This window comes from Pollicipes pollicipes, unplaced genomic scaffold (assembly GCF_011947565.3).
Source record: "Pollicipes pollicipes isolate AB1234 unplaced genomic scaffold, Ppol_2.1 Scaffold_4295;HRSCAF=5057_pilon_pilon_pilon, whole genome shotgun sequence".
NCBI lineage: Eukaryota > Metazoa > Arthropoda > Thecostraca > Pollicipedomorpha > Pollicipedidae > Pollicipes > Pollicipes pollicipes.
Genome location: NW_023596461.1, coordinates 38,874,126 through 38,902,013, shown reverse-complemented (window position 1 = coordinate 38,902,013; position 27,888 = coordinate 38,874,126). Strand labels below are relative to the sequence as shown.

The 27,888-nt window shown below is 48.3% G+C and overlaps 2 protein-coding genes across 3 annotated transcripts in view; one reads left to right on the top strand and one right to left on the bottom strand.

Annotated features, from left to right (window-relative positions):
* Nucleotides 1–12,146, top strand: part of Mct1 (Monocarboxylate transporter 1) — a 56,154-nt gene extending 44,008 nt beyond the window's left edge. For both annotated transcript variants that reach the window (XM_037219216.1, XM_037219217.1), the window contains 4 exons: nt 5,680–5,899; nt 6,535–6,700; nt 7,983–8,183; nt 9,626–12,146. In XM_037219216.1, coding sequence (XP_037075111.1) covers nt 5,680–5,899; nt 6,535–6,700; nt 7,983–8,183; nt 9,626–9,795 — 757 coding nt within the window. In that variant the 3' untranslated portion in view covers nt 9,796–12,146. The remainder of the gene's footprint in view (nt 1–5,679; nt 5,900–6,534; nt 6,701–7,982; nt 8,184–9,625) is intronic.
* An 807-nt stretch (nt 12,147–12,953) lies between these two features.
* On the bottom strand, nt 12,954–27,119 carry LOC119097516 (dual oxidase 2). The gene is made up of 5 exons (XM_037220549.1): nt 27,102–27,119; nt 16,797–16,979; nt 16,221–16,376; nt 14,573–14,701; nt 12,954–13,076 (listed from the first exon to the last, which is right to left on the bottom strand). Exons 1-5 carry the CDS (start codon nt 27,117–27,119, stop codon nt 12,954–12,956), a joined length of 609 nt encoding a protein of 202 aa, XP_037076444.1.
* Nucleotides 27,120–27,888: the final 769 nt, after the last annotated feature.

Below are 27,888 nucleotides of genomic sequence, written 5' to 3'. Positions count from 1 at the left end.
TAATGTATCAAATCTAGTGAGTTGTTGAGTGCATTTACGAGGAACGTTATGCACATATATAAAATAGCATTAATAGCCTTATTCCTCGGAAAAAACCCAGGAAAATGGAGATGTAGATGCACTGACATTTCGGCAACATGCCTTTATCGAAATGCAGCAAGAGCAGGAGCACAAATTGATAACATTGCACACTTTTGAATTCTTTCTTCCCATTACATTTCATTCGTTAGAATAGCACACTTCTGCTATTGGTTTTAATAAGGGCATGTTGCCAAAATATAAGCTCATCTGTATCTGCAATATCCTGGTTTTTCTCTGAGGAAAAAGCCTACTGTCTATTGCTACTGTCTTATCTATGTATCAGATCCCAATGAAACCAGTCAGCTTCAGTTAAGTGGTTTCATTGTTACCTCTCATAAGTGTACACAATTGCTCTTGCGTCATTGGGTGAATGGAGCTGATCCGATTTGGCAGTTTTTTTTTAACGTGTTGGCCAAGATTGGGCACACCTGTGTGGTGACAACCACACTTGTGGACAGCAGTGGCGCGAGTCCGCCAGCACGCTGGCTCGAGCGGAGCGTTCATTGTGTGGAACCATGCAGCTGGCAGCGTCGCTAACAGCGAGGCATTGCGGACAGTTGTAACATGTGGACCAAACCCCAGGAGGCTCTCCGATCTAGGTCAGCAGCCTCTCTGCGCGTTGGCTGGCTTTGACAGCGTTACTAAGTCACAGATCAGTTTGATCCGACACAAATCAACATCACCTGACCTCTGTTGGTTATCTAGTGCGACCACGCACAGCCTGGATGACCCGCACTTGAGAGCAGTCTATGCAGATAATGGTTTACTTGAAAGCAATCCAAAACAAGAGATGTAACCGTAAATTGCTACTTACAAAGGCAAGAATCGTTATTCAAGCTTTCGCTCGCATCGTAGCAGTCTGAAGGCGTGTTTGATGCCATACTGTGGTAAATCAGGGGTGCATTCGTTCCTCGCATCTAATAATGGCTCAGGACAAATTTGCCACCGGAAGTGACTGTCAGCAATGAATTTATACCCAATAGCATATCACTAGGGATAAATTTGTATCTGATTGTATGAAACGGCCTTTGAAATTCACGTGGCTGGAACTTCACCATGTTCGAGCTCTCTCGCTGGAGCGGGGGCCCGAGCTAATCCGCCCTGTGTCAATTACTTAGAAGGGACATTTTCAAGAAATTTCGGGTCAGATGATCAGACTTCGAAGAAAACATTCCGCTGAAGGCTGGGAAATGACAAAAGGGAACGATTCTATCTTCTTACGGTAGCCGGCCTCGAAAGGACAGGGTCTGCTCATCTCTATGTATAACAATTATTGATATCAAATAGTGTTTTGGGCTTATGCCAAGTAACCTAGACATGATGGTTGTTATCCGAAGATGAGCATGGGTGATCCAAATTGGTCCGTACTTTGCACGCTGTTCACGCTCTTTTGACTCCGCCGTCCTGATTAGTCCCGACGATCTCAGTAGCGCGGTCACGCCCACGACAGTCGCTACCACGCTCACCTCGTCCTGAAGTGTCCCTCAGCCCGCATCTTTGTGTTTCCTCGTGTGGTGCGTCTGCTAACATTGTGGGGTACATCGCGCCATCCAAGCTGACCTGGCCAGAAACGATTTTTTCAATAATTTCTTGTACAGAGAATGACATCAAGATACACATATTTTGTGATAGCTATGTAGGTGACGTGAAACACGCGGTGATGGGCTCGTCGCAATCCTCCCCTCCCCCACCCGTGAACCTTTGCTTAATTGTGCGCCGGTGCACGTCCCGGGCGGTATCACAGCACCCCAGCTGATCAGCTGGAGCTGATCCAAAGATGCTTTTCGAAGGAATAAGGGTAACAGCAATGAGTTTTTGCCATAAGGATATGTTACAGACGCTAGGTAACGACGACAAAACCGTTCGTTATGTTTATGGGCGGCATAACAGTAAGGAAACAAATGTTTTTGCGTAAGGATTTTCTGGCGTGGAAGTAAACCATGGGACACAATCGATGATTGAAAATGCAGGGATGGTCTGACCCCAAACTCCCATCCTCCTTGCTCCACTTCATACTTCTTGATTGGGCGTACCCGCACCCGCGAACATCACAAAACACATCACACCACCCGAGCTTACCAGCCCAGTAGCAGTTATTGAACCTTTCAAAGCAATGCGAACGGAATGACAAAACTTTTGCAATAAAGGTTTGAGGGATGTTTGTCTGGCTGGGGGTATTGCATGTTCGTTTTCAACGTGGTTTTCTTTAGCAACGCTAGCTGCGATAAGCATCTTTTTGTCATCAAGTATTTTCCATTTTATTGTGTTTCATCGGACTGCTCAGCCACCTGGTTGCCTATCTGCTGTCTCATACACAAAGTATGTCTCGTACCTATCTGTCAGCAATGTTGGCTCAGGTCTAGAAGCAGTGACACTCAGGGTATGGGTGGGATTACATGATTATTCAGAAGATACATTAGCATCACAAATGGATTAACTGATCCTAACATTATGATCCTCGCTCAGTGTGTTGGTATTTACACAAAGTTTTTGTCAGTTAACTCTCCGGCCGTTGTCAGGTGCTGTTGAGCTCTGCGAATAATTATTTAATAAATATAGATAGATAACGAATGCAGATATACATTCCCCCGTATTAGCTTCAGTTGGAGCCACTGGACTCGCAATCAGAAGAAATGTAAAATTCTAACGATTTCAAGGAGGTAATTCGGGCTGTGACGCGTACATAGCTAAGAGCCAAACACTATTTAGCCTTTCTCGGGGCTCTCAGGACAGGATATGACACCTGACGACGGCTGGAAGATTAAGTGGCCGAAATCGACCAACACACCAGAGGCACCCGCTTCCCTCTAAGCCTCATTTCCATTACGTGACCTGATTTGGGGCTTATGCGGACAGGGACTGTACTCGATGCTGTACTGTCACGGCTACATGACCATGCCAACTGTGGTGGTTGCCTGAGTGTGCTACCGACGTTGGTAACGGAAGTGTGCCACCATTCAGCTAGAATCGCTTTTGTACTAGGGTGGGAGTGAAAAATTTCATCACAAAAAGGCCATATGAGAGTGAAAAATTCAATGAACAAAAGATAGAACTTATGGGCCAGTGACAATGACAGTGACAACAACAACATAAAATTTAACGAGCATAAAGCGTTCAAAAAAAAACCTCGGACTCGTGCACATCGGCCCATCACCAAGTCAAACACAATAGACATGCCTCTGGCTTCTGTTAAGATGGCACCAGGGAAAATAAACATTTAGTCACTGTTTCTTACAAAATAGCAATGCTTATTTCCATGAAAGTAGCCTAGCTATACCTAACCCAAAGAGGCCTTACCTCATCTCATCCTGTCTAACCTGTTTGTATCACAACAGCATTTGTGAGTCACTCATTCTTGCACAATTCCTATTGCCACCTGCCACGCGATTAACCAACTTAGGCTAACTTAGAACATGATCTCAACTCAGCTCACCTATTTGTTGACAGCAGCACTTGTGATAAAAACATGATAAAGCCTGTTTTGGGCTGGTTTCAACTTGCATTTTCATTCAGTTCATTTGTGTCGGCTTGTTGACACCGGACAAAGTTGACAACACACAAATCAAAACACTTCAAATCACTTTGAACAGGTTATTCTGATTGTCATGGTTAACATCTGCCAAGAGCAATAGTGGGTATGCTCCGCAAAACAATCTCTCTTCTCCAAAAGTCACATAACTCTTAGGATGGTCTAACTCTTTACTACGTGCATGATGGTTACCTCATATAATTGCCATGTAGCTTTAAGTATCCCTGTGTCAAAAATATAGTGCATATATACGGTAGTCATTTGCCAGTCAGCAAACCATGACAACTATGGACAACATCTGGTTAAAGCAGCCATGAGGAACCATTTTGAGCAGCTTGAGGCAAATAATCGAGAATATGGAACAAAATAAGTCAATTGCATGTCTTGTGGCATCATCATTTGTCGTATGGAAAAAACCCGATGGATTAAAACAGAAAATGGCTAATTCTGGCTACAAGTCATGTGTTGAAAGCAGGTAAGGCAGCAATTACTTGCTCCACAAGATACTTACTGGCTTTTTAAGGACAAACTTCTTTCTGCTCCCCCCAAACAAAAAGTCAGCACCTTTCGCATGGTGTGCTGACAGACATGGTCATCCCGCCTACCCTCCGATTATAAACATCGGTCATGTCGACCAGCCTACGAAATTAAAATGCGAAACAAGTCAGAGATGTGCATGATAGACAGGTCCAGAGGGCGGAATTTTACCATCAAACACTTCTGTATTAGCTGCGTCAGGTCTGTCCCAAAGCTATATGGCAGGATATTATAGCCTAGTGAGGTGGCGAAACCGGAAAGGCTTAGATTTGTCATAGTCGAACACTGCCATGAACCAAAAATGTCTGACTGAGGGTTTAACAGCGCAAAAATGGCACTAAAAATAAGCTCCGTGCTTCAAATTGTCTCCTTCCTTCCCTGTGAATTGTTCGCTGTTGGGTGCATATCAAACATGTTTGGGCAGCTGGCGAATTAACCCAATTTATGTATAAAATACGTGGAAGTTTGCAGCTGTAGCATTTTGCAGAGAAATTGGTCAACATTTAAAGCAACAGATGGTACCTTTCAAGACAATCGGAAAGGGAGGAAGAATAAAGTTGTATCACACTGGTATCATATCAGGACAAACAAAAGTAATTAAATAAATATAAAGACTGATACTTTTGTGGCAAAATTTTGTAATAAGCTGATTTGACTTCAGATCTGTGAAAATGAGTGCTCAAACGGTGATATCTAGCGTGTAAATTCCATTTAGAAGAATTTGAATTAGAATATTTCACCCCTGTATTCCGGGAGCGGTGCAATTTAGTGGTCAATTTTCTTTGAGTAAAATAAATATGTGGAGTAAAATTCTCTACTAGGCTTTGCTGGTGTTTGTACCATGCTCTGCTTTGGTTGTGCGGTGGTAAGACTAAACAAAATTGGGGATGCGTGAAAACGTTGCATTTAACACGCAGCTGCCGATTGTGATGCATTTTGTAAACGAACCAAACTTGGTGCATGCGAGAGGCTGGAGTCGCTGGGGCTCTCAGGCTTGAAGGTACCTGGTGCGCTTGCTCTGCGCATGCCGTGATTCAGAGGTAGGTGAGGCAGGACATAACCATAGTGGCCACCACCACCCTTCGCGTCCAGGTTCTGTGGAGCCTTGGTTATGCTGGGTGGTTTCCAGATAGCTCGGTTTTGGATGACATCTTAAAGCCTTGGAAAGGTAAATATAGGTTTGGCATGTGCGACTAGACAATATCAAGAAGGAGTGAAAAATTCGCAAAACATGGGGAAAAGGAGTGGAAGATTCCTCCTCATAGGATGTTGCTTTACACCCAAAATCGGCAACTCTAGGGCACCGTGTGCCACCGTCAGTGGTAACGTGAGCGTGCCACCGGCGGTAATAGCGTGAGCGTGCCACCGGCGGTAATAGCGTGAGCGTGCCACCGTCAGTGGTAACGTGAGCGTGCCACCGGCGGTAATAGCGTGAGCGTGCCACCGGCAGTGATACCGTGAACATGCCACCGACGGCGGTGACACGAGCGTGCCAGCAGTGTGGTGATGCGCGTGTGGTGTCGGTCCGCCAGGTCGAACCAGGGAGAGTACGAGCAGGATGTGTCGGCGGCGCCGGCCGACCCGGCCGCGCGCGCCATCGTCTGCGGCTGTATCCAGTGTCCGGCGGACGTGGCCGACACACTGCACGACATGATGGGCTTCGCGCTGCTCAAGGACCCCGTCTTCCTCACCTTCGCAATCTCTAACTTCTTCACCAGCATCGGCTTCAACGTGCCGTACATCTACATCGTGGTGAGTGTGCAGCACCGCACGTGATGAAGTGTGCGAAGGCTTCGGACATTACGAAAAGGAGGACATACCAGAAATATAATTTTGCAGCGCTGACAGCTGACACATAGGTGAAGCCAATACAGGTGTCAAGCCAAATGATGACATCTTATAGGTAATCAAATGATGACTTCACTGTCTTGTGTAGGACGCCTTTTAAAGCCCGCGATTTGTCCCGAAAGAGCTGGTTAGATGTAAGGTAGTGTTATTTCGCAATTATAATAACCAGCTGGTCTTCTAATTTTTTTGTGCGAAGATCATTTGTAATGGTTGTTTTGACTTGAACCATTGTGCGACGGCGTCAGTGATTTGGTCCAAAACCAGCGACATAACAGACGGCATATAAGAACACATTTATCTCTATCTTTCTCTCTCTTCTCTCTCTCTCTCTCTCTCTCTCTCTCTCTCTCTCTCTCTCTCTCTCTCTCTCTCTCTCTCTCCTCTCTCTCTCTCTCTCTCTCTCTCTCTCTATATATATATATACATACATATATATGTATTCATCTATCATTGTAGTTCAATGACATGCTTCAGCTGCAACGTTTCGTTCCAAATAATGGGCATTTTTAAATCATTTTTGTGGTGTTTGTATTTCTCAGGACAAAGCGATCCACTCGGGGCTCGACAGGGACCGCGCCAGCTTCCTGCTGTCCATTGTCGGCATTAGCAACACGCTGTCGAGGATCATCCTCGGCTATATATCAGACCGTCCCTGCGTGAACCGGCTGTGGGTGTACAACTGCGCGCTCACCCTGTCCGGCCTAGGTCAGTACATCACCGACGTGGTAGCGCACTCGGCTCCCCTCGGTGGCAAAGCTGTGTATTCAAGTTCATAATCATCATTGTAGTCATAATCGCCAATGCAATTTAAGCGCCTGTGTTGCGGGCGGCGGGCCATAGACGATAACAGCAGGGAAGTGATAAGCTTCAACCTGTTTATGACGTACTTTGTAGGATTTATCTCACGATATGAAGATGTTGAGCTCCTGGCTTTTCGGGATTGCGAGTTAAGCTGGGAAATAACCGACCTGCACTAGAGTGGGAGATGTTGTTTAAATGGCATTATAAGTCATTGGTGTATACCACCAGAAAGGTTGACTCTTCCGGGTGGTGGCCACGAGTGAACGCGGTTAAGCAAGACCAACATTCCAAAAACCCGAAGCGCGCGAAAGACAGAAAGTGCTTCGAATCTTTGTTTCACCCAATACAAAGGTGCCAAAATAATCATGCAAGGCTAGCACCTTAACAACGGATTAATTGCGCTTTACGAAGGGCTGCACGGAACACAGACGGCAAGACGCAAGGTCTCGATGACCTCAACCAAGAGTAAGATTAGGAATACGCTTCTCACGAGCACCATCGCAGCTATCCCACCTCGCCCGTCTAACACCACATATCCGACGGGGCCGGTACCGTGTAAGGGAAACCCAAAACGCAGGGGGCTAGGCCGAAAGGGTACGATGGCGTGTACCAAATATAAGGCTATGATGTGATTTGCTGCAGGTAGAAGCGCTCACTCACATGCATTACATAGCTCGTCACCGAACAACGGCGTGCAAAGTGACAACTGGCAAACTACTTTTAAAAACGCCTTACCTGAAAAACATACAACAGAATACCCAGTACAGATTAGGTAACAGGTGCAGAATAGGTGAATACCTATGTATACATCAGTGATCGCTTGGTAATGCCATTTAACCAGTATATCTTGACACATTAAAGTTGGGCCACCTTCAACTTAAGAAGCCGCAACGCTTGTTTGACTTGCTACATCAAAGCAAGATCAAGCTGGAATATTGCTCCTCTCCTACCCAAACATTTCTGCTGTTGACCCTACGTCACTTCGCGCCCTCTCCCCCTCCAACGCAGCTTCACAGCCACAGTCATGCGGCTCAAGACCATCATTGCCAAAAATAGAACGATGGTGACACGAAGCGTAGTTGTTAGTGTTTATGCTACTATAATAAGCATGGCTGCATCAGTGCACATTTTCCCCCACGCACTGAGCTGTTAAAGAGATCGATAACAAGCTTGCTTGTATCCACAGCGACGGCGTTCAGTGCCTTCTGCACAAGCTTTGCTACCCTGGCATTCTACGCGGCCGTCTTCGGCTTCACAATCGGCGCGTACGTGGGCCTGACGTCCGTCATCCTGGTGGACTTACTCGGCCTGGACAAGCTGACCAACGCCTTCGGCCTGCTGCTGCTCTTCCAGGGCGTGGCCTCGCTCATCGGTCCGCCGATTGCCGGTACAGTTCGGCCCACCTCACACTTCTGACCGTCACTCAGATCCGCCTCCCTGGAGACAACACACGGGCCGGCCCACCTCACACCTGACCGTCACTCAGATCCGCCTCCCTGGAGACAACACACGGGCCGACCCACCACACACCTCTGACTGCCACTCTGATCCGCCTCCCTGGAGACAACACACCGGCCGGCCCACCACACACTTCTGACCGTCACTCTGATCCGCCTCCCTGGAGACAACACACGGGCCGGCCCACCTCACACTTCTGACCGTCACTCAGATCCGCCTCCCTGGAGAAAACACACGGGCCGGCCCACCTCACACCAGACCGTCACTCAGATCCGCCTCCCTGGAGACAACACACGGGCCGGCCCACCTCACACCTGACCGTCACTCAGATCCGCCTCCCTGGAGACAACACACGGGCTGACCCACCACACACCTCTGACTGCCACTCTGATCCGCCTCCCTGGAGACAACACACGGGCCGACCCACCACACACCTCTGACTGCCACTCTGATCCGCCTCCATGGAGACAACACACGGGCCGGCCCACCACACACTTCTGACCGTCACTCAGATCCGCCTCCCTGGAGACAACACACGGGCCGGCCCACCACACACTTCTGACCGTCACTCAGATCCGCCTCCCTGGAGACAACACACGGGCCGGCCCACCACACACTTCTGACCGTCACTCTGATCCGCCTCCCTGGAGACAACACACCGGCCGGCCCACCACACACTTCTGACCGTCACCCAGATCCGCCTCCTTGGAGACAACACACCGGCCGCTGACGCCGGCGGAATCTCACGACACAAACCTGGCCTGGGTAGCCAGCGATGGTCGCTGGAGTGCCACTGCCGCTGACTCGGCAGGGGTACAGCGGACGCCACCTCGGACATTGGAGTGTTATGCTTTACAGGGCGATTGTGCATATTTTCCTGCTGCTGTCTGCGTTAAAGTGGTGTTCATTTAATAAGCTCACATTCGAAATTTACTGCCTTCAGAAGTTTGCTGTGATTAACAAAGTCCTTGAACCAGAAATCCTTGAAATTTTCGATCGAGACATACTGTACTGTACATCAAACATATATCAGTGAAAGCCTCGGTCGTCCGTTTCTACGTAGCCGATTTCTCTTTGCATAATAACATGCTTTTGCACCTCGAGATTGGACTTTTTTAGTTGGCGATGTTGGCAGCAGAAAATTCGCGGTTTTAGTCAGGTGGCTGCCGCCGGATCAGAGTTGCCATGTTAACTGGCACCTGTGTGCGTCCGTATGTGCGATGCTGAGCTCCTCAAATGAGCGCACGTGAGACCACACGTGGACTCACGCGCAGGTTGTGACCCACCGGCGCCTGGTGCTGGAGGTGTCAGTGCCTGTCCATGGGCGAGCCCGTGTGACTTGCCCTGCTCCCCGACCCCGTCTGTTGGCAGGTGGGCTGTTCGACGCCACCCAGTCGTACGACCCGGGCTTCTACGTGGCCGGCGCCATGGTGGCCATCAGCGGGGTGATGCTGTTCTTCATCCCGTGTGTGCGCCGCTGCGCTGGCGCCGACGTACGTCGCCAGCCGGCCGGCACGCGTCTGGCCGAGCCGGCAGCCTGACGCGGCCGCCCAAAGATGGCAGCAGGGGCGCGCCGCCACACTGTACCTGACGGGGGGAGAGGGCTGCGCCAGTGGTGCCACCTGCGGCCGACAGACGCTCGACGGCGCGAGGGCGCCGGCCGGCGGGCCGTCCAGTGCTGCCTTCGGTGACCTTATCGCGACATAGACCTATTTTCGTACCGGGGCGTCACTGGTGACGGCCACGTTTGTCGCGCGTGAGGACCGCTGTTCTTCTAGACCCGTGCCGCTCGAGTTCTATCGAGTGTGCAGAGCTCACAAGCCCCGGCCGCAGTCGGTCGGGAGCCGGGACGGGTACCGTCTAAGCTGTGCCAAACGCTGAGTCGCTCCTACCGGAAGCTTATTCAGGCCTTTAACAATCGATCGACGGTATCACAGGTGGCATCTTGCCCTGCAGCACCGGCTATTAAGCAATCCGTGGCCGCTTGTGGCTTCTTGGAAACCCTGTTAAACGTATGATTTCTCACTCGATATTAAGTAGTACCAAGTGTGTAAGTGGTGTTATTCGCTCGCAAAAATAAATGACTTCTGGTATGCGGCATCGCACATTGCGAGGAAGCAACGGGTTTCTCCTCTACCTACCCATCTGCCATGAACAGCTCGCCAAGAGATCCCCGTCCTCAGCATAGAGTCATATAAACCCATTTTTGTCATTCAGATTGCGAATTAACGTTTCCAAGCCACAGCGCTCCCTCTTACGAGGCATGACCACCACTGAACACCAAAAGGTAAGCGAGAATGATAAAAATGAAATTTCTTTTGAGTGAAGATAAGCAAGGGTCAAAATATTGAGCACCATTAATGTATCTGTCATTTAGCACTACAGCATTGTTAAGTCAGCCTCTCTTGGTATCTTAAAGATAGTTAGCACTAGATAAAAACTCTGAACTCATAATGCCAAGCAATGAAATGATGGAAAACACTCAAGCTAACAGCATGGGTGGCATAAGTGGTGTAGCGATGCTGCATAGGTATGTGCGTATACGTAAGATGACCAGAAGTGTTCATCGCCCAGCGTGGAGACCGGTAAGCCACGAACACTGCCACAGCAGTCTGCTAAGAATGATGTTACCGTGGCAGGCGATAGCTTTCGACATCGCTATCAATACACAAGGACCTACTCTCTGCACGTCACAATACGAGTTGTCTTATGCTGCCATAGTTGTAGGCAGATACCATTTGATTTTAATAATACCACGGGGCGATTGGCTACTTGTCTTATCTTGGCTTGTTGTCAAAGTGCCTTGTCATATGCCGTATTTTGTTTTCAACAGCAGCGTTTAAAAAAAGCGCTGTTCACCAACACCTGTCTGGTTTGCAAAAGTCTGAACGTAATCCGGCCCAATTAGAATAATGCATATATAAATGCATTTCTAGGCAATGATCTTATCACTTTCGAGGAATGATCTCATCACTTTTTTTAGCGTGAAGACATCCACTGTCAACATTTTAGTAACGTCCATTATTAGCCTGCTCTCGGTATCCAGTCGCTTACTGCCTTATTCAACAGTCACACCAAAGATGAGTATTACATTTTGCACACGTAGCTTTCTCGTGAATTTTAAGCCAGGTCTTTTCAAAAGTTTTTGAGACGTTCTAGTCGGTCAGTGCCCCTTACTACCACAAAGATATCGTCTGCGTAGCGACAGTAAGTGTACGGTCTAGTTTAATCTCGTCAGGTCTCAAGTCAGCTAAATAAAGTCTCGAAGGCTGCTAACTTCGTTCCATACACCACATTGGCATAACCACAAGACACCCTCACAACGTCTTACAATGCTCTTACGCGACAAGGCACCTCTGGAGCACATGTGCTCTGAAAATGACAGGACATTGACACGACAACCACTGGCGAACGACAATGAAATTCTTCAGACATGCAATGAAAGAAGACGGATTCAAATTTAAGAAAGCATATTTATCAACGAATACTCCCCAGCTCTGTACGAACAAACTATTGCTCACCTCTTCAGTTACTGGGCGGTGGGCTGTAGTTACTGTACATTTGGTTGTGGTTATGTATCTTTGAAGTGTTTTTATTACGGATGTATTTTGTACGCAACCAGGCAAATATAAAATGTTTTGTATCCTTTGTACTCAAAATGTTCTTAAGGTCGTGATGCACAGCTCTCGTTTATAAACACAAATATTGTGCCACTTATTTTTAAAAAACCACAACTTGTGCCACTTATATTTCTGGGACGATGAGATAAGGTCTCGAAAGGTTAGATTGGTGAGTTATAGACGAGCAACACACACACACACACACACACACACACACACACACACACACACACACACACACACACACACACACACACACACACACACACACACACACACACACACACACACACACACACACACACACACACACACACACACACACACACACACACACACACACACACACACACACACACACACACACACACACACACACACACACACACACACACACACACACACACACACACACACACACACACACACACACACACACACACACACACGCATATATATATATATATATATATATATATATATATATATATATATATATATATATATATGCGACATTGTCTTTCTTCACATGTGCATTGTCAAACAGAATAACAAATTGAACATGAAAAGTAAGCATAACTCCCTTTTATTGGGCCTTGTCCACGGCTCAAGCTTTATTTGTTTCGTAGATGGTTATTAGCGTGTCACGGTTTTTAATGGTAAAGCTAGACCGATGCACGCTCTGGGCTAGTACATCTAATCTTCAGTGGTCCTTGCGACTTTGTGAGCTTTCCTCTAATCACCTTTTCGATTCTGCAAAGCACAGCGAAGGCGGTACAAAACACCTTACAGAAGTACATCTCGAGCATACATATCCACTTTGAAAGCAGGCTAAGCGATATCATAGTGCCCCTCCTAGCTCGGCAATCCTACGCACAAGGACAAGGTCAGCAGTTTCTGGATGCACGCACGCCCCGTGCGGTTGCGGTACCGTTCACGAAGTGAGCCAGCTGGCGGGTGTGGCAGAGGCAGGGTCTAGTCCGTACAGCACCACCATATGTCTGTTACTTCTGGCGGTTTTCAGAAGTTTCCAAAGTGCTGGTGGCAGGTGACCGGCGAGCGCTGGCACTTTTCTGTTTTCAGAAGTTCTCGAAGTGGTGGTGGAATGTGGCGCCGTCGGACCGGTTCATGGCCTGGGCCGCGTCCTCCACAGACCGGGTCATGGGCGGCGGGCCGCACGAGAACACGCCGAACTGCTCCACCTGCCAATTGCCAGCCGGCACCAGCGCTGAAGCCCGAGGTAGCCCACGCAGCACAGCAGCAAAATGCGAGTAGACGAAGCGAAACAAATTTGAGTCAATTGAAAGGCATGTTGTTTAGGTTATTACTTAGCTCCATTCTTTATATTAAAACAATGATAATGCAGTTGCAATCATCGCATTTAAGCGCTAGGGTAACGAAAGAACACGACAAGCATTCCTTATGCCATACCAGACACTAGAGCATAGCTCTGAACCGCTTCTCTGTGCTCTTCCAGTCTGACCGACAAAGGGTGACTGTTTCTCATTCGTATGGCCAGCCACGACTGCATGCTTTGTGTATCGTGTCTCGGGGGTGTTTGTCACTGATGCTTTTATTTCGCCCCAAGACCCTTTTGTGAGCTAAAGACACCGTTGCGTCTATTTTTTTCTTTGGCTGCCCTGGTTGTTCAGCGTGAGCTTTGAGCTTCTTGCATTTGAACCCAAACCCAAACCCAAACGGCGCGCTGAACAAGCAGAGAAGTAAAATAAAAAAACAAAACAAAAGCAAAGGTACATCACCTCAACAGAACGGTTCGTCAGAGAAGACCAGAAAGATATGTAGATAATGCAATATCAGGAATTTTTTAGAAGCAGCTCAATGGTCCGGATAACTCTAACCAACGTCAGACAACCGACAGTTAAACATATTTGAAGACTGCATACACGACATACCATGCAGGTGTGGCAGGCCCACACATGAAGGACAGCTCGCTATCCGTTCATACTATGCAGGTGTGACAAGCCCTACACATGATGAACAACTCGCCATCCGTTCGTACCGTGCAAGTGAGACAGGCCCTATACATGAAGAACAGCTCGCTATCCGTTCATACTATGCAGGTGTGGCAAACCCTACACATGAGGAACAACTCGCGAGCCGTCGCTCAGACTGGAAGAGCCCAGAAAGGCAACCACCAGGGGTACTACTCTGACGCCCGGCATTGCAGATCATGCAAGGTCAACAGGCCGATCACCGATCAGCATACAATGAGGTAACCATAATGGAAACTGAAAGGTTAGAAAAATGCGGGCAATAGACCTAGCATTGGCTCGCGACTCCCATCAGTAGGTGAAGCGTATACTTCAGGTCAATATAGCTCCTAATTCTGAAGATACTTCCCTGAAATCCAGGAGCTGAATAAAAGTAAAATTTAGCACCAAAACGTCGTCCTTCGCGGTAAAGTCCGTGGTGGGTCGCTGGGCTCGTGATCAGAAGACTACTGCTCCAAAACATTCAGCAATTCTAGGGAGAAACTTCGAATTTTGACACGTGCATGGCTGAGGTTGAGCACTTCCCAGTCGTCTTAAGTAGGGAATAACATCTGAAGACGGCCGGAGAAGTGACTGGCCGAAAAGTTGTGTACAAACTAATAAACCAAAAGAGGACACTAGTTCGAACTTTCCATCCGTAGTACTAACATTTCGTCATAATCATTCCGTAAAACTGCATATCTCACCTTTGGATGCACGCGTTTCAGAGCGCTGAAGATCGACGGCAGGTTTGGTCGGCCGAAGTGGGTTATGGACCTCAGGCCGGTGAACAGGGATCTTCTGCTGATCTTCTGGAAGTGGCGCTCACAGATGTACTGAAACGAAAACCGATGGTTCAGACAGGATCAAAATATATGTCTTCAAACGCTGAGGTGGGCAACAAAGCGCACAAACATAATCTAAACTTATTCTTAGCTACCTTTCCATAGAGCTTTGAGTAGGTACTAAGGCCCAAGCCACCTTAGTTGCGACAACGAACCTCGATTTTTTTATCTCACCAACCTTGAGCTCCAACACTAAAACTCTGATCTCGTGGCCAAGTGTGGAGACAGCTGCCAGAGGCCGTAGTTGTATGGATGTCAGGTATCATTGTATTCATCAATTGTATGGATATCGTCATTTCGTTAGCACAATGTCGTTGTGGGTTGAGGATCATAGCACTCTGCGACGTCTTGGCCACGCGCGACTTTTTAATATTCATGGCACGTTCGATACGTCAGCTATTCGCTACGATCTTTCGTTTGCAACAAAAAACACTTCGGTCTAGAAAGTTTAAAGTCTCGAATGCAACCTTGCAACTTGTTTCTTTGGCAATTGAAACTTGTTCTGATGTTTGATCTGAGCAACCAAATCAAAATCGCGGCCGCACAAACATGAATTGCTTGGATTTCGCATATCGGTTCCCGACAACCAGCATCTTTGGAAAGAATGCACAAATACCTGGAAACCAAGCGTTTTAATGTCAAAGATATGCTAAGAATATCCTAACATATCATGCCAGCATCAGGCAGGCATAAACACCCAGCTGAGCAGTGTTTTAGGCCAACTCCGGCGACGTTGCAGGGTACTCCTAGACCAATGGCAGGCCCGGAAAGTTCGTGACGTCAAAACCGTGTCAATATGCCAAAAAGAATCGGCTGCAGTGAGGCTTACTATGGCGGTTCGGAGCGATATCCCTTGGTCGCCACCACCGACATTGCTGGCAACAGCGCACAGCACTGCCTCCGTACCGGATTTAAATGTGACGCCGTATGTTTGGTGTACTTGGTTATGAGTAAAGACCCCTTGTCATAAAATCGCACGCCGAATGAAAAATGAGAGGGTGGGGTCGTTTGGCTGCATGACATAATGGTTTGGCAGACTGAGTGAGCTAGTCTTAAAACTCAGACTGGTGTCATGACCCTGACATTGACAGATCCCTACAAGGATTGCGGGCAGGGGTGACGTTTGTTGTGTGGTCCATTTACGCCTTCAACATCGATGTATACGATGATCCCATGTATAAGGTGTCACACCAGATGGCCTGAAATCCAAGGCGTTCCACGCTCACCTAGCCCCAATTTCATAACTATCAGTCAATCGGTCCAGATAATCGCCCCGAAGACCGGAGGGCGTTTGTTTCATCCCATCTAACCGGACGAGGATCAGTGGTTTCCGAATAACAGCAACCCTACCACGACTACAGGGCGCTTTCCTACTTACCTATGCACTCAAAGTTGCTGTTCTCTCACCTTAAAACCGAGCCGTTTGTCACACTCGCATCTTGAAGGCAAGCCTCAGAGCCGCCGGGAACACGGTGGCAGTGCCCGCCGGCGGAGCGGGCTCCCCACTCACCAGCATGGTGGTTCGCAGGTCAAACTTGGAGTAGAACTGGGTGATGAAGATGTGGGTGGAGACCAGATGGCCTTTGTCGTTGTCTTCTACGTCGCGAATGATGTCCACCAGCCACTCAAAGTGCTTCTGTGTGCGCGTCACCCAGAGGAAGTACACCTGGGAGCCAACGCCGCCCGGTCAAACATCGGCCTGGCTTGGGTCAGCCGTACCCACAAGCTCACTTACAGTGACATAAACGTACAAATAGCGAAAAACTACTTCTCAACAGCCAGCAGACCTGCTCAGCTCGCCTCAGCTCAGTCAACCATTGAAAAAGCTGACAGATTGCGAAGCGAGAACGATTTAATTTCGTATTGGGCTTATGCAGCATGGCCCAAGCTCCTATGGCCAGGTAATCGTATTCACCACAATCATTATTCCAACAGGAAGCCCTGGTTAGCAGCCGACTAGGTTACGGATTAGTTGATCGCGATGTTTGATGTTTGAATTGCTAGAAAAGACTGAAAGTTCAATCCGGGCTTATATCAGCATGACACGGCTCCCGGAATGCCGGCTTTGTAAGATTCAGCGACGCACGCAACTCGTCTGCACCAGTGCTGTCTTAACCTTTTTGCAAGTGATGGCTGAGGGGTTGCTGTGGCCGATGTCCTTGAGGATGGAGGCGAACGGTGTAACGCCTATGCCGCCGCCGACGAGCACGGACACCTCGAACCGGTACCAGTCCTGGTGCCCCTCGCCGTAAGGTCCATCCAGGTAGATCTGACCGACAGACGGGCATCACCGCGTGTCAGCGCGTCAGCGGCTCCATATGATGGCGGGAGTCGTGAATCCTCCTGCAAACCTCAGCGTGATGCGGCACACACGATGCCAGCTGACCGCTGTTATGTCAAGCCACGCGAGATGTCAGACGATGCCGATATTTTTGCTTCAACCAGAAGCTCGTATTGCCATACTAGAGGAGCAACATAGACGTGCCTAGACCTGGGTATTCAAGACGTAGTTGGGATGCCTGTCGTGGCACCGATACGCTTGCATGCGATTCGTGCACAATATGTCTTTATTATCAGCATCACACGATATCAACGTTCATATCAATGTAGTGCGTAATCATCGCATGCCGAACAAGTGTAAGAATAAATGAATGTCCTTGATCCCTCCCAATATGAAGATGCCCTTTGTTTGACACGCGCTCGGGTGGAGGTCAAATTGACCCTCATGGGTTTTTCAGAAATGGTTTCTAAACGGCACGGTGTCACCGCGCCAAATTTCGCATAGCTATGGACAGTTGAATAGCGGATCGTGTGGTATCAAAAATTGAATGTACCTTGTAAGGTCGCTGACCTACGGTAGGTCAAAGTCACAGCCTGCCTTATTACTCTAGCCGCGCGCAGCTCTGCGGTTGACGCACCATATCCTGGTCATGCGTGTCTTCACATGTGATATGTGTCCACGTGGCCTTCTTGAAAGCTGAGCGGGTCGTGCTCGCTCTGGCCTCGGGTGGTGACAGGCGTAATCGAAAGGTGGCTATGGCTTCGGCGCTGTTGTCTATGCCAGTTACGAGTCGAGGTCGCTGCTGGGCGTCAACTGAGACCAATGACTCTGATATGGTGGACAAGCCTCTATGGCTGGTATCCCGGGTTCATCAGATCGATGCTAGCAATCGATCAAGCCGATCAATGAGAATGCACCAACGACTCCGTTTTATAGCAATTTTAAGTGGTGCACAAAAGTGGTTAATGGTGTTACGGAGAGAAGCATGCCAAAGATTGTGATATTCGAAGGCATTTAAGACAGTGACAAGGATCAGTTGCAGTGGCTTCTGCAGGAAGTAGAAGCCTACGGGTGAAGACCGGACTTTTATACGTATGCACCGGACACACTTCGATGGGTAGCGACGTTAAACATGTGATCCTAACAATTCCTTCATGGATTAACGATATAACGTGAAGAGTTGTCTGGCAATTATAATCTCAGTTCACATGGCTTGACGTTTTCTTTTCCATTAGTCCAGGTTAGAGCGGGCAAGTCTAAAAAAACATCAGAATGGATTAAAGGGAGGCAAAGTGGGCTCACATCTCAACACCATATGCACCACTGAGCCACCTTCGTTGCGATGATTTGTTTCGCACTCACCTCGCTTTAGTTGGGACTATCTTTATTTTCATCACTGCTGCTTCCTCTCCCCTAAAAATAGTCCTTCGGGCAAGTGACGTGCCTGTTGGATCGCATCGGAAAACCATAGAATCTGTATGGTAAGAAGGGGCTAAGGAGCCCGTTTCAAGCACCCAAGCCGATTATTATCCACTTTTATCACGCGTTTTCGGCTTCCTATGAGCAAACGCGGCTTACACTGCCGAGCTTTAAGGTCTTTGCGCACCCCCTAAACATGAGTGCATCTTGAGAAAATGACACCACTGAATTCGCCTTGAGCCGAAAAATCAAACGAGCTCTTAGCACCCATCCGTTTTCAGAGAGGCGTCTTTGTGGAACCCTTCAATGTGCGCGCACGTGTTCGTCGCTTGTATAACACATTGGTTGCTTCTCAAAAACGGTTATGGTTTGTCTCTTACGCAAATATAAGCGGTGCAAACATCATCTATGGGGCACTTCTGCACAAAGAGTGCGACCATCAACAAGTAGTGTCGTGTCTAATTTGACCACCTGCGACAACGCGCTGTTTTACCTGATGCTGTATTAACGCTGAATTAAGCGAGCAAATGTGATGGTATCACAGGTTGGGCAATTTGTGGCCAACACCTGCCGGTGGAATAAAGACGCGTGCGGCGCGGCCGTGCTGGGAGGGGGGGGGGGAGGGGGAGGGGGCCGCAGTCAGGTCGGTAGTGGTGGGCGGCCGGCGCAGTGGCAGCAGGCACCATGGGACCATGACACGCCGCGGCCGCCACTTAACGGCGCCCGACGCCGGCGGCCAGCACATCGATTGCCGACAGGTAGCCATGGCCACGGGCCGGCCGGCCTGTTGTACAGTCGCCCCGGGAACGGCGGCGGCGACGAGCGCGCCAGGCGCGGACCGGCGACAGGTCTGGGAGTCGACGGGACGCGCCCGGCGCTGACCACCACCTCCGGCGCGGCGGCCTGCCGACACCCACCAGCCAGCACCAGCAGATACCACTCCCGGCACCGGCGCCACCTGCCGTCCGCCGCTCCGGCGGCCGCAGGTCAGGTCAGGCAGGTCAGCCCGGGAGAGAGGGAGCACAGGTCGGCCGCGAGCACGGCGCCGTCGGGTCACCAGCTCGCGCGGAGCCGCCGCTTGCCCGCCACAGCACAGCACGCACGCGGCAGCCACAGCGGCGCCACGCACCGTGTCCGCCGCCGACTGTAACCTACCAGATGGACGAGGAGAAGAGCACTGCTTGCTTAGCAAACGGTTGTTTGTGTTATTTATTTTGAGATAATGGGCATTAGGTCGCAAACAGAGGGTGAGTTATTTTGGTTGTTCAAATGGTAAGAGTAGCAGATCCGACCAGACAGAATCGGTCGGGTTGGGTGTGTTAAGAGGGCGCCCGGTCGGTCACCTAAGCCGGGGCACAACACTGGACCGCCGATTTCGTTGTTCGACTCGTGTTGGTTTTGGTGTATTCGACACGCGCATTCGATTGTCCAGCACTACATAACTGCAACTTCAGAAGCGGCATTCACGCACATTCGATTGTCCAGCACTACATAACTGCAACTTCAGAAGCGGCATTCACGCACATTCGATTGTCCAGCACTACATAACTGCAACTTCAGAAGCGGCATGCACGCACATTAACTCCAAATACGCACAACAGGATAACAGCGTGGATAATCTATAATTTGGAGAATATTGGAGGGACCGGGACCGTACGGTTCAGGCCATCAGAGGCACCGCCGCGCCGTTAACCTTGTGGCCAAATCCTTTGGTGTTGCACGTAAGGCCCAAGCCGAATATACAAAACCCAAACATTTTGGAGCTGGGTTGCCGGATATAGACTATCAGGAGGTGGCTTCACGCACGTGCAAAACTAGTTGTTGCCTATTGCAACTGAATTATGCCGCGCTTTTTTGTCACAGCTTTCTGAAGAGAATGACCGTGACGCTAGTATTTTGCGTACAGTCTGTCCAGCATGCTTAAATGGTCCAGAGGAACAGTCCGTGGACCGTTACATCGCAGTGGAGAGACTACGCCCTGACCGTCGCATGTCGCTCACCTTAACCTTCTGCGCAGGTTTGACCAGGGTGTGACATCGTTGCCACGTCTTGCATAGGTTGATGTCAAAGAAGTGTATTACATACGATGTATGTGATATCACAACCTTTCTAGCAGTGTAAAATGTGCATTACGTCAGCATGTGGACTCGAAAAAACTGTCTAGTTGGTATGCTCTAGTTAAAGGACGCCAAAAACTGTCCATCAGATGGGGGAACTGACTACCCAATATTGCAGATCAATTTTCCTTTACTTTTGCCATGGTTCATAATGGTTCATGGTTTTGTATGACAAAACAACATCCAAAACGACCCTTCAAACTAAAACTCAATGTCATTCTTGCAGCAAGAACTCAGGCTATAACGGTCTCAAACAAAAGCACAGTGATATACGACTGCACGCTACTACACAACAAGCTGGGAGACAATTGTAAAGTTGCAATCATAGATATTGTATGCCAGTGCTTGATTGCGTAGATTTTGTTCACGAAATTTTGTGTTTAAGTCTTGTGTATGCTGATGCATGAAAAACACCAAGTATTCACACAAAAAGAGCTCCGAGCCTCGAGTCATTTCGAAAAACACGCAGGGTGGTTATGGATCTGTCGGGCCGGCTCATCCCAGCTGAAACAGTTGAATGGTGAGCAGTCACGCCACGATATTTAAAATGGCACGTACATTGCGCGATAGCGGCATACTTTCAATGCGGCAACTTACTAGCAAAACAAAGTACATGTCACCTCGCCAAGAGGCAAAATACATAGGCTCTTCATAGGCATTTCAACCGACGCACAAATAATCTCCAAACGACCTCTTCCTCCAAGAACTGTGAAATGTCTGTCAGAAGAGGAATGTACTGCATGTCCGCCAGATTTACAAAGATTCATAGGCGAAATGTGCTTATCCTTCATCGGGGAACAAATATGTAGTTGCAGTCAGTTATACACAAAATTCATCCAATTACATTCTTACTCATTATAATAAATCAATTCAGAGGTCATTAGTGGAAAGTTTGGCATAATCAACGCCATGCTGCGAGCCCTTTTTAACGAGGTGGCATCGTATTTTCATTTTTAATTGGACACGTCGTGGGGCAGCTCCACACAATATGGTTAATCTGAGCCTCGTGCCAGACGATACATGAAACTTTGAGTCAAGTGCTTCTCACGAACAACACGAAACATACACGCGATCATGCATGGTAATGTAAACAGATTAGTCATGCACCTAATCGGCGCCTGTCGATCTTCGCATCAAGTGTTGCCGAACCCTGACCATAGCAAGCGCTAGATCTACGGCATGCAGACTTGCCAGCAGACCATTAAATGCAGTCATGATTGAGTAATTATACCTCCACCTCCCGGACTAGGAGCGTGTTACGGGGGGTCGGATCTTATGATTAATATTAGTGAAATTAAGTGGCCAGGTTAGTGCAGCCTTGTTCTTCAGTAAAGTTGTCTTTGGCTGTGCACGGCCCCAGTGCAGCCGATATTCACTCAAAGCTGGGGTCGTCGAAAACAGCATTGCTACAGCACTGCTCATTCATTCGTTCGTATCACATTACTGTGTCATACAGCGAGCGAAAGCGTTTACCAACATCTTAAAATGACTTATGTTATCTAATCAGTGATCAAAATAGGCCTGTAGTGGGTTCAGTTTCTTAGAGCGGAAACACGAGGTAGGCACTTCAAAAACGCGTTCTTAATATTACGGGACGCAAATAGGTGCTGGGTTGTTCAGATTTCAATAAGTCATCCATGAATGAAATTGCATTCTCATACGACACCATTCAGACAGACATACGGCCATAACTTTGTGTTGTGAAATAAGCTCCAGGAATGCCACGACGCTAATGCAACTTGGCTTTACAGACATCCCACAGTGTGCTGGTCGAGAACAGAACAGATATTCTGACACCACTGGGTGCCCTGCTGTGATTTCTACTGGTCGATTTGAGTAAATAAGGCGGCACTGCGTAGTGAGAAGATTGTCAGAAGCCGTCTTTGCGCTCGTACAATGAGCAATTAGTTGCATAGTAAACTGATCGGGTTCACCGACTGCCTGTGATGCAGTCACGCATGCCGGGCTGCCCGCGCGCGCGCCACGCTATGAGGGTGGCCAGCACGACCGTGCGCTGCGCACCATGCCGTCTTTGTCATATCAAAATATCCTCTTCTGCTGCGAATGAAAAAAAAACACATAGTGCCAATATTCTTTTGGTGAATGCTGAAAGATGGAAAACACTTGGATGTGGCAGCATTTCAAAGGGTGCAGCAAACCAAAACCTATTTCACATCACTGGTCTAAAATAAAGCGTGTGTTACGATTCCAGCACTGTACGGCTAGCATCCGGTAACATAACATCATACTCTAAAGAATGTACTTCCAAAACGTCCGCACCAGTGTGTAGCATCAACCAGCTATGGGGATTATTTTGAGTTGAGAAATCTATTAGCAGTAAGGTAGCATTCAAAGTAACAGGCGGAGAAAGGTGCTACGTCAACTGCAGACGCTGTCTTGCTGTAATCTTTATTTTAAAACAAGCGTGTAGATGGACACAACCCCATACCATCACGCATTAGAAATTCAATGAAGCAAAGCTATGAAATGGGCCTAAATTTCTCTCACAACATGCAATTATTTGCATAACCGCTGCAAAGATGAACACCCTTAGAAAATTTGGCTGCGTCGCTCATTTAAACAAAAAGTCTTCTTAGTACAGCGAGGATTAATTTGATCCCCAGGATATCTCAAAACCTATTTGACAGATTTTGTCCTTACTTTGGCTTGAAAGTACCTTGCCAGAGCGTAGCATTTATTTTAACACGCGCTCGGGTGGGAGCCAAATTGACCCGCTGAGAAGGTTTTTGCGGAATGGTTTTCAAACGGCGCGGCATAGCCGCGCCAAGTTTTGCATACTGTCGACAATTGAATAGCGGATCGTCTGACATACAAAATTAGATGCTCCTTGTAAAATCGCTGACCTACGACAGGTCAAAGCCAGGGCATGGTTTCAGCGAAGGCAATTTCTAGAGATTCGTTCAATCTGATCAAGGAACGGGGTATTAGACGAGGCCATACATCTCTGAGATAGTTTCTTAGACAACACAACAATTGAATGAACAAATTGCTTTGACCTAAGGTCAGGTATTAAGGTCAAACCGAGGTCAGAATAAACTTGTTTCATTACTCTAGGGCTTGCTGTATGGGTTAGTTTCTGGTGCTTATTTCGAATTTACTGGTGACAGGAAACGCATTATACACCTTCCATGGTCCTTTTAAAGGTCCGAAAATCTCAATGACCTAGAATGACCCAGATCAACATCTTGCTTTTTGGAACATGCCGCCCCGCGTAATCTTTGTCACTTATCCAAATGCAAAACTCGAAGCGGTCTTGTATGATCTTAGTCACCATAACATTCAAAAGGTCAAACGAGGTCGCTGACCTTAGTTGAGCAAGTGACCATTTGCTTAGAACAGCTAGCTAAACTCCAAGGGCAATTTGGAAAGCGACCTGAAGTTTGACCTTGTTTGTCCTTATTTAACACCAAGGTTATGACCTAGGGACCTCAGACTACGATCTAACTCAGTTCACACACAGGTCAACACACCCTGTGAATTTGGTGTATCTAGCTTCTTTAGTTCCCGAGATTTCAGGGGTGTGGGATCAAACTGCCCTCCCCCCTCCCCCACCCTAGCGAAGGGTATCCAACCGGCCACCCGGGCGCGAGTTAACGGGTGCATGTTCAAAAGTTTTTTTATAAACTTGGATAAAGCGGTGTGGGATGAGACTTCAGTGAAGTAAAATCTAACTTTGTGATTTCGCCAGTGTCTGTGTTTGTGTCCATGTCTGTGTCCGTATCCGTGTCCATGTCTGTGCGTACGTGTGTGCGTGTGTGTTGTTTTCCGTCATTCTGAAACTTGAAAATGAAATAATGAAGACAAATGCTTACTTCCTTACCGTTACCATTGCCGTTACCATTTTCCCATCAGTTTCAAGCTTGAAAACGCAATAATGAGGAAGAAAGTCAACCGTTTTAAACTTTTCACCCTGTTCGCATTCACCACACTAAACAAGCACAGCTCCAGTTTGCATTTTATTCGTATCAGAAAGCATTCTCATCAAATGACGTTTAATACGAAAAAATTAAGCGCTTTTTATGGATATTTCTAAAAGCATTGTTTTGAATCCCAATGAACACCACAAGCATATCCGTGATGTTCATGGAGGATTAACGACGCTCTGCAGCTGAGGCTATATGGTATCGCCTGCCTTGTACTTAGGCTGGAAGGGCGAGTATTGCGGGATATCGAACCTCTTACCTCTGACTTACTGTACGCATAGCTACACTACCCGGCACCGACGCGCCGCCTGTGCAGTGGATGCAGAGGACACGCACGCAGAAGTACAGCTAAGCACCAATGCATGAAAACGTCTTAAATTGGAATATACAAAGCGCGAATGAGCCGATTTAATAAGTGGCCGATACATGACGATGCAGTCCCTTCAAAACTCAATTCCACTTCTACTTTAAGCTTTGCAGCCTTCTCGGCATATTTTGCTTTCAGGTAGCTAAGCATTTTAAAGCTCGCTCCAAAAAGCAAAAACGGCCCCAAAACATCCGTGATGGACTCAAATACGCTGATAAGGGTGACTGCGGAATGACAACACAAAGGAACTGCTGACCTCCTCCGTATAGCCGGAATAATTGGATAGAACATTGGTCACCTAATTTTTCCTGTGTTCGATGTGAGAACTCTGAAGGAGGTAGCTCACTGAAATACTGGGGAAACCGTAATGATAAACACTTGAGGCCTGCTCGGCACCATATTGAGTCAATGTCGGGGAGGAACTCTGACGCACCCCACGGCTCTTCCAAACTAACTACCGAACGGTGCGGGCGGCGTCACGCCGAACGTTGTTCTGCTGTTACCAATTGAATAGGCGATCTTTCGGCAGGTATAAAGCAATTAGATGTGCCTTGTAGGGTCGCCGACCGATGTCAGGCCAAAGTCATGCCATGGATGTCAGCAAATGCAATTCGTAGGGAATCGCTTAACTCGCGCCCGGGCTGCCGGTTGGATACTCTTCGCTCGGGTGGGGGTCAGTTTGACCCCCCTAAGATCTCAGGAGCTAGGAGAGGTAGAAGTATCACATTTACAGGATGTATTGGCCTGTGCGTACACTCACTTAGATCAAGGTTTCAAGCTCCTAGATCATGACCGTCGAGTCAAATAAGGTCAAACAAAGTCAACCTCCAGGCTGGTCTTGTAAGTGCCCCCCAAACCTAGATAGCTGTTATAAGCAAAGGCCACATGCCCATTTAAGGCCAGTGAACTTGTTTCACCTTTTGTAGGTCACGGCGACCTAAATCATGGAAGAATGCTTTAAGTTTTGCATTTGAATGCGCGACAAAGATTATGCCAAGCAGTATGCTCTTAAAAAGAAAACGTTGACCTGGGCGATTCTAGGTCAGTTACCTATTCTGACCTCTGAGAAGTCCATGGAAGATGTGTAATACGGCTCCTGTTATCGAAAGATTCGAAAATAAGCACGGGAAACTACCCTGCAGAGCAAGGCCCTATAGCAATAAAGCAGTTTGGTTTGGCCTTTGGTCCGACCTTTATACCTGACCCTAGGTTAAGGTAATTTGTTCATTTTAATTGTTGTGTTGCCTAAGAAAGCATCTCAGAGGTGTATGACGTCGTCTAACACTGCGTTTCTGCATCAGGTTGAACGATTTCCTAGAAATTGACTGCACTGAATCCATGGCCTGACTTGGACCTGCCGTAGGTCAGCGACCATTAATCTGTGTCAACCGTGTCAATCTGTTGCGATAATGGAGTGTTAGAAGCAGCCAACATCTCTGAGATGGAATTCTTAGACATTTTTCAATTGCATTTAGGATTACGGCTAATTTTACTGAGCACAGGTCAGCAATGAAGGTCGGACCAAGGTCGGTCAAAGCAAAGCTTCTTTTTGCCGCAAAACGGCCTTATGGAATAGTTTTGACGCTCGTTTTAAAATTTTCTAACGAGTAGGTGAACAGACACCTGATTTAAGTTTTACGAAGACTAGAGAAAGCCCATAGATCTAAAGTAACCCCGATTAACCTTTTGTTTTGGCAACCATGCCGCCTTGGCACCAAATCAGATTCAATATCAAAACAATCTCGAAGGTTTTGGTCAACTTGACCTTCTGAAGACTAAAACGACCACTGAACGAAACATGGACACTAGTGACCTTTTGCTTAGAGATGCGTCCAGGCTAATGTTGGTTACGTGTGGCTGTCTGTGGGCATTAAGGGACACTGCTCTGGAGTTTGGCCTTGTATTATCTTATTTGACCTGAAGATCATGTTGCAGGGACATCGAAATTTCAAATAGATGGGGTTCACAAACAGATCTGCCTGTCCTGTGGATGTGGTGTTTCTAGCTCGCTTACATTTTTTAGATCTTAGGCAGAGTGTTAGATTGCCCCCAAGTGCATCGCATTTACCGACCACCCGGGCGCGTAGGTAAGACTATCTGATTCCGCCTGGTTTACCACGTTATGACCACCTGATTGAAGGCTAGTACACCTGGTATGACATGCTTCCCACCTATCATCAAGGGCACAGCTTTTGGCATCGCGGGCTGTACCTGCGGGCTTGATGGCAGCACACAACGTTGGCCGCCAGCGTCGCCAGCCCACAGCGAGCTCGCGCGGCATGGCTATCGCAGAGCTGAGTCCCGAACACCGGTCCAATTGGCCGCCGCTGCCAGCCAGCCACCAGGCCAGACCAGACCAAATCAGACCAGATCAGTTCAGACCAGACAAACCAGACAGACTATCCAGACTAAGCCAGATCAGATCAGATCAGATCAGATCAGATCAGATCAGATCAGATCAGATCAGACCAGACCAGACCAGACCAGACAAGGCCAGACCAGACTAGACAAGACCAGGCCAGACAAGACAAGACCGGACCAGACCAGACCAGACCAGACGGACCAGACAGACCAGATCAGACCAATCCAGACAAGGCTAGATCAGCCAGATCAGACTAGACCGACCGAACCGGACTGGACCGGACCATACTTTACCAAACCCGACCAGACAGACCGGACCACACCAAACAGACAAACCATAACACACCGGACCAGACCACACATCAGACGATCAGGCCAGACCTGACCAGATTGGACCAGACCGACCGGACCGGACGGGGCCAGGCCACATATCAGATCAGACCAGAAAAACCAGACCAGACCAGACAGTTTCGCCGCCTGCTCCTGGGCATGGGTGTGATCTGCCGGCGGCGGTGACGGGCGAGACTGTCAGCCGGGGCGCCGATGCCTCCGGCCCCACGGCCGCCCGACTAACAAGCCGGGGCGCCGGTGCCTCCCGCCCCACGGCCGCCCGACTGACAAGCCGGGGCGCCGGTGCCTCCCGCCCCACAGCCGCCCGACTAACAAGCCGGGGCGCCGGTGCCTCCCGC

Coding starts and splice junctions, on each gene's coding strand:
- LOC119097516 (XM_037220549.1), bottom strand. Junction 14,702..16,220: donor ACCTGCGAACCACCATGCTG/GTGAGTGGGGAG, acceptor TTTTCGTTTCAG/TACATCTGTGAGCGCCACTT. Junction 13,077..14,572: donor TGAAACGCGTGCATCCAAAG/GTGAGATATGCA, acceptor GGCAATTGGCAG/GTGGAGCAGTTCGGCGTGTT.